The sequence below is a fragment of the Pleurodeles waltl genome, chromosome 1_1, assembly GCF_031143425.1.
Source record: "Pleurodeles waltl isolate 20211129_DDA chromosome 1_1, aPleWal1.hap1.20221129, whole genome shotgun sequence".
NCBI lineage: Eukaryota > Metazoa > Chordata > Amphibia > Caudata > Salamandridae > Pleurodeles > Pleurodeles waltl.
In genome coordinates, this window is record NC_090436.1 from 1,001,871,954 (window position 1) to 1,001,890,542 (window position 18,589).

At 42.8% G+C, this 18,589-nt stretch overlaps 1 protein-coding gene and 1 long non-coding RNA gene across 2 annotated transcripts in view; one reads left to right on the plus strand and one right to left on the minus strand.

The window, feature by feature from the left end:
* Window positions 1-18,589, plus strand: part of RASSF6 (Ras association domain family member 6) — a 208,548-nt gene that overhangs the window by 115,405 nt on the left and 74,554 nt on the right. The window contains exon 4 of the mRNA XM_069230302.1: window positions 63-211. Coding sequence (XP_069086403.1) covers window positions 63-211 — 149 coding nt within the window. The remainder of the gene's footprint in view (window positions 1-62; window positions 212-18,589) is intronic.
* Window positions 3,785-18,589, minus strand: part of LOC138291215 (uncharacterized) — a 60,778-nt gene continuing 45,973 nt past the window's right edge. Inside the window, exon 2 of the long non-coding RNA XR_011202562.1 lies at window positions 3,785-6,534. This is a non-coding gene — a long non-coding RNA (uncharacterized lncRNA). The remainder of the gene's footprint in view (window positions 6,535-18,589) is intronic.

Consider the following 18,589-nt stretch of genomic DNA (forward strand, 5'->3'; position numbering starts at 1 on the left):
CAGTTGCAAATATTGTTGAGTTAACCAGAGCCTAGTTCTGTAGTTGTGTTTTCTTCCTTCAGGAACAGGACAGGCAACTTGTTGTTTCTGGCCTCCTTGAGATTTTTTGGGGAGTGAAGCGACCCATTCGTTTCAGAATTCAAGATGAGAAGCTCAGTTGCTCTTCGCCAATAGAGCTGCCTGAACCACTGGGCTCATCTCGAAGCAAAAGGTACTTTTATTTTTAATTATTTTGGAAATTAAGCTCTTTTACACACTAAAACACCTGCAGTCGCTTGTATTATAAACAAATGCTAACATTAAGCACACTGACATTTTTCGATAACCACACAATTTCAAATCGGGGGCCAATATTTAGAATTGCATGTATTTTATCTGTTGTTCTGTTTGGTTTGTTCTATAGGTTATAGACATTGGAGGGGAGATAACGCTGTGATCTGTCTGACAGTGTCATTGACAAACTAGCTTCTGTCACACTATGTGAAAGCAGGTTGTGAATGAAGATTTACCCTCAATATTGACACTGATCAGAAAATTGAGAGTGCAATTAAAATAGTAGAATATGCTGCCCATTAATACATTCCTATTCTTTCTTTGCTTTTCATCAACTCTGAAACTCTAAAGGGAAATGCAAGAGTTAAAAATGAGATTCACTTAAAAATATTTAAATGAAGATACTAATTAGATGTTGCTATCTTAGCATCACAGTGTACCCTGAGAAAAGAGTGTCATGATAAAAGAACCTATACCTAAAACATTAACTTGTCAAAAAGACAGCTGAAAAATCTCCTAATCTAAATTATTAGCTTGTCAAAGACATAATTAGCCACTTTTTTCCAAAAGGAAGATAAGCAGACACACTCTCTCACATCTCCACTCTTATGTGGCTTATCATATTTAAATCACTATGGGCCTGATTATAACTTTGGAGGAGGTGTTAATCGGTCCCAAAAGTGCCGATAAAGTGACGGATATACCACCAGCCGTATTACGAGTCCATTATATCCTATGGAACTCGTAATACAGCTGGTGGTATATCCGTCACATTTGTGACTGATTAACACATCCTCCAAAGTTGTAATCAGGCGCTATGTGATTTAAAAAAATAAAAAAGACCCCTCTGACTCCTTACCCTTTTATCGAAAATCTGAACTTTTCAGAAAAAAAAGAAAATATTGTTTTCTGTATTCATTCACCAAGGAAATGTTCCTAGTCCTACCTTTATTTTGCCTCTTATATTTTCAGTTCTAAAGAAGTGCTGGGTGGTACTCAGCAACTACAGTTTTTTTCTACAGCTGGTTTACCACAAGCATTGTACAAGCTTTTGACTGCAAACAAGTAAATGAAGAAAAGTTTATAAGAACATTAGAATGCTTAGATTTCCATTGACGACCGTCAAGTGACTCAGGGCTAAATATGTCTGCTTAAGCCTACTGCTCCAACATTCCAATGCCTGTCTCTCTGTTCCTCCCTTTTTACTATACAACATTCTACATTCAAAATGCAGAATGTTCTAATAGCCTTTTAGCCCTTGTGGCATGGGCTATACAACTTGTTTAAGGCCTCTCCCTCTTTAAAGGTCCTCACCAGTGGTTCGGGCTTAAAACTAGGTGTCAGGGCTTATAACAATTGATGTAGCCCTTGGCAGTGGGCCACAAGGCTGCAGTAAAATATACACTTAAAAGTGCATAATAAACTGGAACAAAATACATAAATAATAGTCAGGTTGAAGACAACAGATACTGCAATCAATAAGCTATACAAATGAGAGCCTGAGGACGGTTTTATTTTGAAAACAAGCAAACAGCAAAAAAATATGACTGCTGCTTTCATCAGTGAGTGAAGTGATAATGCCTTCTTGTTTATATACAAACACTTCTTTGTATTGTTTTTGTTACCAAGAATTTGTTGGTAATTACATTTTTAACCTAATTTCTGGATGAAAAAAGCATATAAAAATGCTTTTGTTTTGCATAAAATTGCGTATTTTCTCTGTTTATAAAAAATTAATTTTCCGACAAATGAGTATGTTTTCTCTCCTTACATTATTTGATAGTATTTTTGATTAACTACTGTTAACCCCAAATGAAATCTCTGATATCCTCATCCATATAATTTATGGATTGTCAAATGTACTCACTTACAATCCATTGGTAGTATGCTGAAATGACTTTGAATTGTTGAAAGTAACAATAACACACACACACACACACACACACACACATATATATATATATATTTATATATATACACACACCCAAATAACTGTTCTGCTGAACTATCTTGGCTTGTCATTGCAATTTCCCAAAGTTTGTGTTATTGCAGTTAATTTTATACAAAGATGTCATTCATGACTCACATTTAAAAAAATCATTATTAGGATCTGAATTAATTTTTGATAGCACTGTGTGACTTCCACTGGACATCTTCCTTCTTCGCATGAATACCTATAGTCATGACTTCACCATTCACACCCATGTGAGTTTTGGTATTACAGCTGATTCAGTGAGAAAGTTAACATTTGCTGCTTTTAGTTGTGCAAAACCTATTATAACAATGTACGACATGTATTCAGTTTATAAAGCTCTCTAAATACTACGTGACAGAATATTTTAATAAAATCATGTTGTCCAAAGAAAGGCAAAAAAAGCCCAGACTTACATTTTCAAAACACAGTCAGAACAAAAGTGAGGATCATTGTTAATTTTATTTATGGAACTATTTTATGTATTGATTATTTATTTTGGTAAATCAAGAAATTCATAAAAAATTCAGTTTGTACTGTTTGCTATTTGTGTATGTCGGATTATTAGGTGGCAATGGATGTTCTGCAAAAATGTATTCAACTGTATTTTCAACACCCATTCAAGTTAATGTTGTGCTTGTACAGTTAGAAATCATTGAAAGGATTTTAAACAAGTACGTGTATGAGAATGCAATCAACGAAGAAATAATAGGGGTGTATTTTATACTATATATATCCATGTACCCCAAAAATGTGCATGCAGGCTGTCAGATAGTTCTAGCACTTAAATACATTTTGAAAAGGGGATGAAATAATATGTTGTGATTGGTTTAAGTGCGAGCTAAAGTGCTAACAATTGCAGTTAGTTATTGCACATACTTGTTTCAATAACCACTGAGAGAGAACTGAAAGCAGGAGTTTGTCTGATCAGTAGAATTTTCCTGTGGCCACGGTGAGTGGGATTATCTGAATAATCCTGTTATGACTGTTCCAGTCCCACCGCTATCCATCATTTATTCATAATCTACACCTTTATGGATTCGATAACGAGAGCCGCTTCAGTGGATATTCAAATTTGCAGCTTCCAACAGTGTTGAATGAAGCTTCTACAGTCTGGATTGAAAAAGACAGAGGGGGGGGTTAAAGCTATCTGGTCATTGGGGGACATAAGTACTACTCTTTCACGCAATACAGGGCAACAAACCTACTGTACTGTGTTGCGTGAAAGGGAGAGCATAGAAATGCTTCATATTTACAAAGATATGAAGTATTTCTGCTCTCTCCTTGTGATGGCACACTGCATGCAGCCTAGCAGCAATGCAGGCACCCTTGCAAGGGTGCTTGTGTTACCTATGTTGGAGCAGAACCCCAGACACCAAAAATTCAAGTCACCCCAAAATTCCGTTAATTACCCCAAATTCACCACAGTTCTGTTCTGGGTTAATCTTGCATTAAAAGGCATACTCCCAAACATCCTTTTAGCAGTGTAATAATCATGAAAACCTTGGACTACTCAATGACTAAGTTCTAGATCAGGAGAAAAGTTAAAGGTTTTTATTACAAAAATCTCAATATCAAGCAGAACAGATTACATTTCATAAATAAAAGTTATAGAGAGTAGTCAGAAATTTAAATATTTTCTATTCCCAAGTGAACAGCAAAATCAAATTATAAAGAAATCAGACAGCATTCCTAGCTGACTGAAGTTCAGGAAATGTCTGACTCATTCACAGTTCTTCCATTAGACTCTGGCTTACACATGAACAAATTAGGAAAAACGTAGATAGAATGATCAAAAATAACAAGTTATTCGACTAATCAGAGTTTTCCAAATCACTTGTAAGGTTCATAAAAACTAATCAATTTCAGGAAAGCATTAAGCATCTTATGTATTGTTGCTATCCGGAGGTGTCTAAAGAAATATGAAACATTTGACAATGAGTTTGATTCAAACTAAATAAGCCCAAAAATGGAACTACAGAGGCAGGGCCTTAAGAAAAGTGTTACAGTTTGAAACATTAGAACGTTCATTCACAATAAATGCACATTGTAAAACTCCATGACATCCTTTTGTCCTTGCGGCTGCAGAGCTTGAGAAGAGAGAAGATGCACAGGGAAATGAGATGGGACAGGGAAGATCAAAAGTGAATTAAAGAACTGCATCAGAACAGCATCCATATTAACAAGTATGGTGATTTTGTGAAAATGAGGCACAACTAAATTGCACTAATAAGCACACTTTTATATGTCACAATAAACTTGTTTAAAATACATTCATGTTAGTTCAGCATTTGCGTGGATCCATTATAAAAAACATTGTTCATCCTGATTATACATTTATACAAAAATTAATATAAGCCTAGAAACACGCTACCACACAGGCAGGATTGCTTTTGTGCAGGAAGGGACATTCAACTATTTCTATGTGTGCTGCAAATTAAAGCACATGAGCAAATAACAAATAGCAAGGAGAAATACAAATATTTCTCCACGTTTTACCTCACTAGGGAAGGTGTAGCATTTGGATGAATTCCCAGGTTTATTGCCTTTAGTAAATATGTCAATGTGCCGAAATGCATGGGGAACGCCCATGGCCACCCATGGAATGCATGCCAGCTTAAAATGTAACTGACATTATTTTTACTTGTATAGTACACTACCCGTGGTGGTATCCAGGCTCTTCACAGGTGGGTAGGTGGAAGTGTATATGGCTTTTGAAGTAGGCTGTATAGTTGTGTATTGCTTTATATGTGTGTATGAGATGTTTGAACTGTGTGCCTTTGTGTATGGGCAGACAGTGATGTTCACTGACGTGTGGGATGATGTGGGTGTGGCAAGGTAGGTTGATGATGAATCTTGCTGCGTCATCTTGGATCGTATGGAACCTATTCAGGATCTTTTTGACAATTCCTGTGTAGAGTGTGTTGTAGTAGTCAAGTCTGCTGGTAATCAGGTCCTGTGTAACTGTTCTCTCAGTGTTCTCTGGTAGTTACTTGAAGATTGTTTGCAGCATCCTCAGGATGTCTAAGCAAGTGGAGGTTACCCTGTGTACTTGGGATGTCATGTCAAGAGTGTCATCCAGGATGATTCCTAAATTTCTGGTATTGGTGGTGGGGGTAGGTGTTAGGCTGAGGTGTGCTGGTCACCAGGTAGAGTCCCAAGCAAAGGTTGTCTTCCTAGGATCACCACTTCAGTTTTGTCTGAGTTGAGTTTGACACAGTTCGATCTCATCCAGAAGGCTACTGAGGTCATGCAGGTGGCAAAGTTTGTTTTTCTTATGGGGGTCTTGTCCAACAGGGAGAATATCAGTTGGGAGAATCTCAGTTGGGTATGATCTGTGTAAGAAACTAAGTTGATGTCACATGATCTGATGTGGTCTGCCAGTGTGGGGGGGGGGGTAGATGTTGGATATGGTCTGACTGAGATAGGATCCCAGGGGGACTCCACATATGCGGTTCTTGGTCTCGGAAATGTAAGATGGCAGGCTGACATTTTGTGTTCTTCCTGTGAGAAAGGAGTAAATCCAACTGAAGGTGGGTCTTTGGATGCCTGTTTTCTGTAGTCTTCTGATAAGGGTGGAGTATGAAATTGTATCAAAGGCCTCTGAGAGGTTGAGTAGTATGATGGTCACTGTTTCTCCACAGTCGAGGATAAACCTGATGTTGTGTGTTGCTGGAATAAGAGCAGTCGCTGTGCTGTGGTTGAGCCGGAAACCTGATTCCTGGTGTCTAGGAGTAATGTGTGTTGAGCGAGTTGCTTGTTGATGGCTTTTTCTAAGACCTTGGCTAGGGATGACATAAGGGCGATCAGGCAGTAGTTTGCCAGTTGAGTGGGGTCTGCTGAAGGTTTCCTTAGCAGTGCATTGACCATTGTGTATTTCCAGGCATCAGGGAATGTTGAAGTAGAGATGGAGTTTTTCAGGACGTGAGTGAGGACTTCGCTGATAGGGAAGGCACCCATATTGTAGATGTAGTGAGGACAGGGTGCGTTGGTGCCCTGGAATCCTCATGATGTTGGCTGTTTCATCCATGGTGACTGTTTCCCTGTAATCAGGGAGTTTCAGTGGTTATTTGTGGGTAGGCAGTAGGTGAGGATGCAGGTGTCCTGTTGAGGGTTGGATTTGTTGGCAATGGTTTTGACTTTGTTGCTGAAGAATTCCCAAAGTTTTTGTAAAGTTCTTGCGAGGGGGTGATGCTGTTCGTGATGGGAGCTGGTGAGTTGAAGTCTTTGATGATCATGAAGATTTCATTACAGCTATTGGAGCTGTTGTCTCTGCACTTTGCCAGGGCCTGAATGGTATGAAAATGAACAACAGGTGAATAACAGCAGAATTAAGTGTACTAGTTGTCTTTATTATTGAGTAAAAATACCACCAAGCAGAGTTGACCAAATGTGTTCTCACATTTGTTTAAACACATGCTTTATTCGATCAATCGATCATCAAAGCAAATATACAATAATAATAAGAATAAGGATAAAACCAATAATGATAATAATAATAACAATAATAAATAGATAAAATTATTATAGAACATGGATTCCTAAGAGCATAGTCCAATTAAAATTCTCAGTACACATAATACACATAGGGGGTCATTCTGACCCTGGCGGTCATCGACCGCCAGGGTCGACGACCATGGAAGCACCGCCAACAGGCTGGCGGTGCTTCCTTACAGCCGTGGTCACCCAGCCGGGTCCAGCGGTTTCCCGCCGGATTTCCCCCGGCTGGGCTGACAGCGCCGCCATGGAGATTCTGACCCCCTTCCCGCCATCCTGTTCCTGGCGGTAAAACCCGCCAGAAACAGGATGGCGGGAACGGGTGTTGTGGGGCCCCTGGGGGCCCCTGCACTGCCCATGCCACTGGCATGGGCAGTGCAGGGGCCCCCTAACAGGGCCCCAGCAGGATTTTCATTGTCTGCTTTGCAGACAGTGAAAATCGCGACGGGTGCAACTGCACCCGTCGCACCCCTGCAACTCCGCCGGCTCCATTCGGAGCCGGCTTCAATGTTGCAGGGGCTTTCTCGCTGGGCCGGCGGGTGCTCTTTTGGAGGGCGCCCGCAGGCCCAGCGGGAAAGTTGGAATTGCCGCCGCGGTCTTTTGACCGCGGAGCGGTCATTCGGCGGCCAGATTTTGGCGGGTGGCGACCGCCGCCCGCCAAAATCAGAATGAGGGCCATAATGCGGTTTCAACCCCCCTCCTGCAGTTCTTATAAGAGTAAAAGAGTAAAAAGTAGGGCTCTGAATTAAAACACAGTCTTTACAATGGAATTACGTATTCGCCATGCTACTAATAAATATTTACTAACAGCAAGTATTAAAACCGTAGAATGGTGACTTTTTAGAATCCTCAAAGCAGAGGCACAGTCTCTTATCCCCATTTCGCAGCAAATTTGACAGATCCACTTAGACCTGGGAAGGGAGTAAGCAGGGCAAAAAAACATAAAATCTTCAACCGTTTCCGATTTTGCACCACAAACTGGGCATGTACTTGTACATGTTTTTGTACCCCATCTGCACATCAATGACTTCAACGGCAACGACCCGAAACGGCATCTGGCATATAAGCTTTTACCGAGGATATCAGGAATTTTGTCTAAATATGGTTCAAATTGTGGATACCACTTAAAATCTGTGAAGCGATTTGTTAAGGTGCCATAAGTTCTGTGGGTAATATAATCGTTGCATACATAGGACCAATATATGCGTTTCAGCACAATGGAGTGAGCCTTTTCTAGTTTATGGGGTCCTCCCAAAAGTGGCTGAGGCCAAGTTTGTTAAACCAACTGGATACATGTTTGACCCAGGGAATAGAGGTTAAGTTGGAACACATTAGCAGGTCGTGGAGTGAGGTCTTATAAACTTCTAATTCGGGGTTAGTCCATAGTCGTATCCAATATAATAATGGTCTTAAGATAATTAGATCGGCTATGGGTCTCAGGCCCAAGTCTAAGAACAGTGGTATCAATGGAGTGCTAGGAGGACACACATGAACACATGAACATTCCAAATGAGCTTCCAGAGTTGAAGGAGCAAACCAAGGGACAATGGGAGAAGAGGTGTACAAGGGATGGAAGCTATTGTATAGAGTCATATAGAATCAAAGAAAAATTATAACAATTTACAACGCATCACCCTACCCAAAGCAAACAAAAGATTTAACTATCCTGGGAGAAGTTTGAATGGTAAGGAGAAAAAATGGTCATATGCAAATGAATAAGTCATATGGTAGTACTATAGTCAAACAAGATCAATTCTGCTTCTAAATACCAACTGCTCCACGGAATTCCTCCCTAGAAGGTCATCCTGTGTATGAAGAGAACTCCCTAGGAACACACATTTATAGGCATTTGACAAGTCTATCCATGCTCCACGCTCATCCATTTTCCAAACGTATCACATTTTTCTTTACATGCTTAATTCTTAATGGATTGGCAAAAGCACTGAACTTGTTCTTGGCAAAAGAAGGTTTCTTTACCATGACCCACTGGTCAGTACTCCTGTTAGGATTTGCCTCACCCCATTTTTGTCATACCTTTGATGGTATTCATTTTGGTGTGGCTCTGTCCTGTTGATCATGTTGTGTCTGTGGACCCATACTGGTCGATCACCATTCAACGATTTGGGTGTTAACTTACACCCTATAAAAGGGGAAATTGCAGAAACTGCGATAAGTGTGGTGTGGTATGACAATAATATTTCTTGTTACATTTTTTCATTAACATCTCCTCCCGTAAGATACAACTGAATGGATTCCTTTATCATCCTACTAGTTCTTTCTATGAGACCATTAGCTCTAGGACAACATAGAGGATTTTTTACATGCCGTATGGATAGCTTACACAGGAATTCTCTCATGTTGTGAAACACATATTTCTCCTTTTCAGTAACTTTACTCCTTGAAATGTCTTTCCTTGAGAATGTTTCAGTCAGAAAAGTGTTTTAGTGTTAAGAGTATTTACTGAGGATTTAGTAACCCAGTGAGAGTGGTAGTCAGCTAAGACAAACATGAATGTATTAGTAACTCCTTGCAGGTTAATGGGGCCTAAAATATATACACCTAATTTGTTCTATGGTTAGGAAGGATACCTCTGTAGGAATAGAGCTGTCCTGCAAGTAGAGTTTGATTTTCACTCATACTGGAGGCAATACAGTCTCCTAGTTTGCTTTCTAACATGGAATCCATATTGGGAAATCAATATTCTGCTCTAACCTTGCCTTTAGTAAGATTTCTCACTAATTGACCTTCATGGGCAATGCCTGCTATATGTTCCCTCATACCCTCAAGACAAATGGTTTGGTTCATTCTCATTAATAGACAGGCATCTATGGATAGCTCATTCCTAACATCCTAGTATGGTTGGACCCAATCAGGCAAATCTTTGCATCTTTCTGGCCAACCATTAAGAAATGTGTATTTCGTGAGGGTAATGTGCCCTGTTCCATGCACTCATCCCATTCCTCTTTAAGTATATCAAATATATTTGTTTCAGAACAACCTCTTCCTTCAACACACTTCCTTGCTCCACATTTCCCACAAGCATGCACGACAAACAATTTGCTGCTTGATTCTTGGCACCCAGTGAATAGTCTACAGTAGTAGCCTTACAGCCCTAAAACCCATCTGGCAATTCAGGAAGTGTTCCTCTCAATCCGTTGTGTGGAAAAAACAGAAACAAATGGCCGGTGATCAGTTCTTAAGGTAAATTATAAATCCCACACAAAAAGTTGAAGTTTCCAATAGCCCAGAAACAAGCAAGATCTTCCTTCTGCACAGTAGAATATTTGTGATCAGTTCCAACCAGGATTTTACAGGCGAATGCCACTATTCTTTCATTACTATCCACTAACTGAGATAAGGTAGCTCCAAGACCTATGCTATGGCATCTGTGGTGAGAATTGTCTTGAATTTGACATCGAAATTTCCAACCAAGGGGGCTTTCATGTTCTTAGAGGCCAATTGACATTCAGAGTTCCAATTCCAAGTGGCTTCTTTCTTAGAATAACTTTTAATTGAGGTACCTGTTCAGCAAAACATTTAAAATATTTGAAGATGTACTCTACTACAACTTAAGTTGTTCCTTATTCAATGGGGTTGGTGCTACTTTCACTGAATCAACTAAACTGTACTTGGGTTTTATTACCTCACAAGAAATAGTATGTCCTAGGTATTCTACAGATACCACACCAATTTTGCATTTATCTGCCTTCTTGGTAAAGCCCAGCTCCTTCAACATTTTCTTCAATGCCTGATTGTTAGAAATGGGGTTTTTGGTTGGCAGTCAGGTTACCCCCTGTCCAAGCAAGGACCCTCACTCTAGTTAGGGTAAAGGAGAATCACCCTCAGTTAACCCCGCTTACCACCTTTGTAGCTTGGCACGAGCAGGCAGCCTTAAATTCAGAAGCAATCCGTAAAGTATTTGTACCAACACTCACAGTAACTCAGTGAAAACACTACAAAATCACACAAAACATGTTTAGAAAAATAGATAACATTTATCTACACAAAACAAGACCAAAATGACAAAAATTCAACATACACAAGTCAAGATATGAATTTGAAAAGAATAAGAGTCTTAAATAATTTAGAAAACAGTGAGAACGTTGTTAGCGTACAAAAGTACCTGGGTAGCGTCAAAATAACAATGCACGGGCGAGTGTGCGTCGGAAAAGGCCAGCGATGCGTTGATTTCTCACGCGCAAGCTAGACCGTGCACCGTTCCTCCTCCGGTCGGGTTGGCGTGCGTCATTTTTCCTCTCCCGCAAGAGAGCGATGCATCGATCTGGACAGGCACCTCGAGTCCGGGCAGGCTTTGCGTTGTTCTTCCGCGCAAAGTGATGTTGTGACAAAAATCAGGTCGCACTGTATCACGAAACCGCACTGCGTGGGGTTTATGTCTGTATCAGCCGCCATTAGCGGGTGTTGCGCGTCTTTTCTCCAGCTGTGTTGCGTCGATATTCTAGCCGCGATGCAAGTGGACCATAGATTTCAGCCACGAGGCCAGCGGCGCATTCTTTCTCAGCCGCGTCTCAGAAGGTGCATCAAATTTCCCTGCACAGCCGTCTGTGCATGGATTTTCGGTCTTTGTCTGCTAGCTTCACCTTTCACGGGCCCAGGAACTGTATAGGGCACCACTTCGCAGGGCAGGAGTCTCAGCAGAGTCCAGATGCTGGCAGGGGAAGTCTTTGATGGCCCTGAGACTCCAACAACACAAGGCAAGCTCAGGTCAAGCCCCTGGAGATTCTTCACAAGCAGGAATACACAACAAAGTCAGTCTTTGTCCCCTTTCACAGGCAGAAGCAGCAACTGGAGGATAGCTTCTCAAAGCACAGTCACAGGCAGAGCAGCACTTCTCCTCAGCTCTTCACCTCTTCTCTCTGGCAGAGATTCCTCTTGATTCCAGAAGTGATCTAATTTTCAGGGGTTTGAATGCTCTTCTTATACCGATTTCTGCCTTTGAAGTAGGCCTACTTCAAAGGAAAGTCTCTCTTGTTTGTGAGATCCTGCCCTGCCCAGGCCCCAGACACACACCAGGGGGTTGAATGCATTGTGTGAGGGCAGGCACAGCCTTTTCAGGTGTAAGTGGCCACTCCTCCCCCCTCCTAGCACAGATGGCTCATCAGGCTATGCAGGCTACACCCCAGCTCCCTTTGTGTCACTGTCTAGAGAGAGGGGCAAACAGCCCAACTGTCAAACTGACCCAGACAGGGAATCCACAAAGAGGCAGAGTCACAGATTGGTTTAAGCAAGAAAATGCCTACTTTCTAAAAGTGGTGTTTTCAAACACACAGTCTCAAAACCAACTTTACTAAAAGATGTATTTTTAAATTGTGAATCAAGAGACCCCAAACTCCAGACGTCTATCTGCTCCCAAAGGGAATCTATGCTTTAATCATATTTAAAGGCAGCCCCCATGTTAACCTATGAGAGAGACATGCCTTGTAACAGTGAAACCCGAATGTGGCAGCATTTCACTGTCAGGACATATAAAACACATATGTCCTACCTTAACCATACACTGCACCATACTCATGGGGCTACCTACGGCCTACCCATACCAAAATGGAAGGTTTAGGCATGGCAAGTGGGTACACTTGCCATGTCAAATTGGCAGTTTAAAACTGCACACACAGACACTGCAGTGGCAGACCTGAACCATGTTTACAGGGCTACTAATGTGGGTGGCACAACCAGTGCTGCAGGCCCACTAGTAGCATTTGATTTACAGGCCCTGGGCACCTCTAGTGCACTGTACTAGGGACTTACCAGTAAATCAAATATGCAAATCATGGAAAGTCAATTACATACACATTTTATATAGGAGCACTTGCACTTTAGCACTAGATAGCAGTGGTACAGTGCCAAGAGTAACAAAAACAGCCAAAGCAGAGTCTAGTACACATCAACAACCTGGGAAACAGAGGCAAAAAGTTAGGGGAGACCACACCAAGGATGCCAAGTCTAACACTCATCGTGTACCATTTCTGCTAGACCATAGATGAGGAAGTCATCTTGGAAGCATACACCTTTGTTTAGCCCTTGAAGAATCTCTTGTGTTTTTTATTTGAAACACTGCTGCTGCAGATGTCAGATTAAAAAGACATGCTACAGAACCTTAAAGTTCCAAAAGGGGTAATGAACGATGAAAGTTGTTTGGATTCATGATGAAGAGCAACTTGATGGTACTTAGAGGAAATTTTAAGTACATTTACAAACATAACATAAGGAATGAGGCTTAATAGTTCATGTATTTTGAATAGAGAAAGTCTGTCCACTCAGATATTACCATTTTGACTTCTTAAGTAAACATGGATGTATTTTGCTGCCATCATCCTTTGTGGCTATAATGAGGGAATGAGGTCATGGTTATATTCACCTGTATTGATATTTAAAGTGAAATCCCAATTTCTAAATGTGTCCTTAAATGTATCTTTGTTTATGAAGGTGTAGGGGGAGAAGGAATCTGCAGATACCTTAAAGGTAACCACATTGAGATGAATCCCTCATGAAGAGTATGTTACATTTTTTTTTTTTAAACCAGATTTTATTGAGAGTTTTACATAGTCATTATTTCTCATACATAAGTTCCCTCTCCGAGGAAGTTCTTATTAACATTTTATCAGTAGAACAACTCTATCATATATTCTGGCTTGACATTATCTAAGTATTCAAACAAGATTAATACTAATATCAATACGAACAATCCCCCCTCCCAGTCCGTCCCTATCCCTCTCTTCCGAGAACCCTTGTTCAGATGTTGGTATTGTTCCCGAAGTGTCTCATGTAATGCTTAAGTGTGGTTTGATATTTTGGGTTGAGTGTGGTCTACTACTCCTCCGTCTTAATTCTTGGATATGAGTTCCGGGTTCTAATTAGTGGCTGATTGCCATGACCCCTTCCACCGTGTAAATCCCGCCGGTGGTATTACCATCCATGGGAACCTTAGGGTGCGGTATCTGCTCTAAGTGTGTCCATTATTACTTCCCAACCCTTTGCCACTTCAGGTGGACTAATCCTTCTCCTGGATTCACGCTGGAGAAGTATTCCCTCCGCGTTTGCCCATTTAAGTAGTTCACTCTTCCATGTTGGTACCCTGGGGCCCCTGGGATTTTTCCAATTAGATGCAATCTCCCTGTTAGCCAGAGATAAGGCCAAGTCCTGTAATCTATCTGTGATTTTGTGTTTGGCCAAGTGAGTAAAGGCGTGTGAGAGACAATTAGCCATGGAGCAGGTTACTTCCTTACTCGGGAGATGCGCCAAGGTCCAGCACACCTCTGACCAAAAGGGTTCTAGCGTGGGACATTCCCAGAACATGTGGCTGAGCTCAGAGCTGATCAACCCACATCTCGGGCAACACTCTGTTACCTTACCAAAGTATTTGTTTATGCGGCCTGGGGTCAGGTAAGCTTGGTGCTGCACGTAAAAGTTTATAAGTTTAAATCAAGCGTTTCGAGTCGCTTTGGGAAGGTTCCTCAAGATGGGTCCCTATTCTTCTTCTGGGATATCCCGGTTGAGATCTTTTTTCCATGTTTGTTTGAGGGAGATCAAAGGCGTTATACTGTCCGTTCTCATCAGCCCATAGAGTATTGAAACTACCTTAGATTTGTCGTTTGGGGAAGTCAGATATGTACAGATCGCCTGAGAGGGGGGCTCTGTCCCTTTCCCTTGCCAGTGCTTTCGTATGTTGGCCTTTAATGCCCCATACATTAAGAAGTGTCCTGCTGGAATGTCAAATTCCTTCCTAAGTGTCTCGAAGGACATCAGTTTGCTATCCCTAAAGAGGGAGCCCACCGTGTTAATCCCGGCTTCCATCCATTCCCCAAGATCAATCCGAGTGCCCCCCTGTGGTATTGCCTGTAAAGATAGAAGGGTAAGCTCTGTAGAGTAAGGAGTCTCCACCTTGATCCTGCGCAAAATATTCTTCCAACACTGATTCAGGATCTTTAGTTCTGGAGAATCCTGTTTCCCGTCACCAGGGTTTCTCAAGAGTATTGCAGCCTACTTTCCTGTGGGGTGGATGCCCTAGCATTCGTTTTTGCATTTAATCTGTCCGAGAACCAATGCACCAACCACTGAAGTTGTGCTGCTAAGTAGTAGGTCTCGAAGTCAGGAACTGCCATGCCTCCATCGGTGGGTTGTCTTTGGAGCTTTGTCAGGGCAACCCTCCTCCTACCTCTTCCCCATATGAATGAAATTACCATGGTGTCCAGTTCTTTAAAGATGGCCCTAGGAATCCAGATCGGCAGCACTGAGAAATGGTATAGCAATCTCGGCAATACAATCATTTTGAGGATCGCTATCCGCCCAGCTATCAATAATGGTAGTGTCTGCCAGAATGCCATACAGGTTTTTATGGAGCGCATTGTGCTCCTGATATTACCATCTAGGATGTCCAGGGAGTTGTGGTAAACTTTCACTCCGGTAAAGCATTAGTTGTACTAGGGGTAAATCTCTCTGGATGTCTTCCAGGAATATTAAAAGATCGTCTGCATAGAGGGCTATATGGTGTCTCTCTCCTACTGCCAGGATACCCGGGCCCCCCACTCCCGCCCTGGCTGCAGCAGCTAGTGGCTCCATTGCCAAGGCAAACAGAAGAGGAGACAGAGGTCAACCCTGTCTCGTTCCACGCTCAACTCCATACCTGTTGGATATTGTGTGACCTGTGCGGACTCTGGCCGTGGGATTGGTATAGAGTCATTTTACCCAAGAGACGTACTCAGGTCCAAGTCCAAGTTTGGACATTACTGTATAAAGGAACACCCAATCCAAGCTATTAAAAGCTTTTCTATGTCCACTGCTAAGACACCTGAAGCTGTGGCATTGGGGGCCAGGTCTCTCATGATGGCTATTAGTCTACGGATGTTTCCAGCTGTACTTCGCCATGGTATGAACCCTGCCTGGTCTGGGTTTATCAAGGAGGATGTCAGCGGGAGAAGTCTGGTTGCCAGGAGGATTTTATAGTCAAGGTTCAGCATGGATAGAGGTCTATAAGCTCCCACCTTTGTTGGGTCCTTGCCCGGTTTGAGAAGGGGAACTATGACTGCCTCGCGGGTGGATTCCGGCAGTAAGCCCTGGTCTTTAGAGATTTTATATATATTTTCTAACCTCGGGGAAAGTATGTCTGCAAAGGTAGCATAAAATTCGATGGGGAACCCATCTGTGCCAGGCGGTTTTCCTCTGCCCAGTCCTTTCATGGCCTCACTGATTTCGGCTAGTGTGATGTTCCCTTCTAATGGTTCTGTAAGTTCAGGCTCCAATGGTTTTGAATGCAGTTCTGTTAAATAGTCTTCAGTTTGTTCTCCAATGTGATTGAGTCTTTTTTTGTATAAACCCTCATAAAATGACATAAACTGAAAGTTAATCTGTTCTGGTTCGTATAGGTGGGTCCCTAGGTCCGTGGTTAAGTCCATAATGGGGGGGATCTAACGGATTGTGAGACAAGCCATGCGAGTAAACGGCCTGCCTTATCCCTTTCTCCATGTGCCCGGGTGAGGTAATTTTTGTAATCAATGCATCGAAGGCGTTCAGTGCAATGAGTTACCTCAGTCCTAAGGTCTTGCACTGTGTTTTGTAATTGAGGATTCCCAGGTCTGTTTTTCTCCGCCTCCCGTAGTTTGTCTTCAGCCCGTTCCATGTCTCACAGTAGAGTCCTGCGCACATCCACCGTCCCCGCTATACATCTCCCGCGCATCACCACCTTAAAGGCATCCCACTCCACCAGAGGGCTAGTAGTGGTTGTATTGTTGTCCTCAAAGTACTGCACCACGCTTTGGCGTAGCTCAGTACGAAAGGGGACATCTTCTAGGAGTTCGGGTTTGAGCCTCCACGTGGGGATACGAGGAACAATGGACCCCCATTTCAGGGTCAGCAAAAGAGGGTTGTGATCAGAAATTGTGCGGGACAGATATTCCGTGTCTGGAACTTGCGAGTATACATCTGGTGAGCAGAGGAATGCGTCCAATCTAACGTGTAGTTCATGTAAATGCGAGAAAAAAGAGTAGTCTCTAATAGTGGGGTGCAATCTACGCCAGGCATCAACTAGACCCCAATTCGTTTGCCATGTAGTGAATTGTCGAGCTGTTCTCACCAGAGGGGAGTTGTGTAAAGGAGTGTGTGATCTGTCCATATTAGGGTCTTCCACGCATTTGAAATCCCCTCCCAGTATCACTGAGGATTGTAGGTAAGGGGCTAGTAAAGTAGTTAGTCGTGCAAGAAACTCTCCCTGATCAGTGTTGGGTGCGTATACATTAATCAGAGCCAAATCCCTGCCCTCTAATCTGGCCTTGATTGGCACAAATCGCCCTTCGGGATCTATAAAGTTATCTGTCATTTGGAAAGGGACTCCCGCTCGGATCCAAATCAGGGCACCTCTCGAGCATGCGGAATAGGAGGTATAATATGCCTGGTTTCTCCATCTTTACTGTAGAGCTCTACCCTCTGTCTGTGTTAAATGGCTTTCTAGGAGCATGGCTATCTGAATTCCCCTCCTCTGTAGGTATGAAAAAACTTGATATCTCTTAACCATTGAGTGCATGCCCCCGATGTTCCACGTGAGGAACTTGTATGATTCCCCCCCCCCCCTGGTTTCGGGCGAGCCCCAGGAGGTAGAGGCTCACAAACCCCCCCATCCTGTTAATGGTATCCATGGGTAACTCCTTCTTCTTAGTAATTACCCAACTCCGCAACCCCAGGACAAAAGTAGAAACCTCTCTCGCCCAAACTAGTGAAAAAACTTTAACCAGTTTATCAATGTGGGGGGTGCTCTGAGGTAGATCCGAGAGCATAGCATGGCATCCTCTCCCCGTCCCTCGGGAGTCTATCACACTGAGATTTCATAGTCCCAAATCTGTATTATGTTCAGTTGGATTCAGGCTGCTGGGTTACACCGCAGGGATGTCAGCGTTCATTGACTTGGTTACGGGCGTGGCACGTCTTTCTCCTCAGGTTCCCGTGCCCCCACGGCCGTGACTATCTGACATTCCATCAGATGATGTTATCCGAGGTCCCCGGGTGTCACATCTGGACCCTGTTTATCGGATGTGTGCCAGAATTCAGATTCTTGCTCTGATTCAGAATGTTCTAGGTCGTCCTGAGATTGTTTAGGGGATCCATGATCGGAGCCGCTTAAGGAAGCAGCTGCTTCCATAGCTTTTTGTCTTTCTTTCAGAATTTCCAATGGGGACGGGCTGCTCAGTCTACTGGATTTATTCTGTTTGTTTTTCCCCTTGCGGTCCGAGCAGAGATTATCAGGACTGTGGTCTCGGTCTCCTGTTGTCTGTGCATCGATCCAACGCCAGGTTTCCTCTGCCGTGCCGAAGAATTGTGCGCCAGATTTGGTTATTATTCTTAACCTGTCCGGGAACATCATCCCATACTGGACCCCCGTCTTGCAGAGTTTTTGTTTGGCTTCCCTAAAGGAGGCTCTCTGCTTCTGCACTTCTTTAGAGAAATCAGGAATGATATGGATCACGTGGTCGTCAAGCATGCAATCTCCGTTCTTCCTACTTTGACTTAGTAGGTAGCCCCTGTCTTTGTATTAAAGCAATCTGACTATTACTGGTCTATGGGGGCAATCCGTGTCGCGGCGTTGGCCCATTTTGCAGAGCCATAGGTGTGCCCAATGTAGCTGGTTTCTCCGCAGGTCGCTGTTATTTGCCCAAGAGATGGGGCAAGGTTTGGAGTCACTTTCAAAACCCACAAGCTACAGTTGGGGGTCAGAAAAGAACTGAGTGGGTCACTTTAGCTCTTTTTTGGTCCTGGTGCCCCCCTCTCTGCGCAGAGTTTTGGAAGTAGTCCCTGCTGGGATCTGAATCACTTTATTTCCCCAAGGTGATTCTCAGTGCTGGG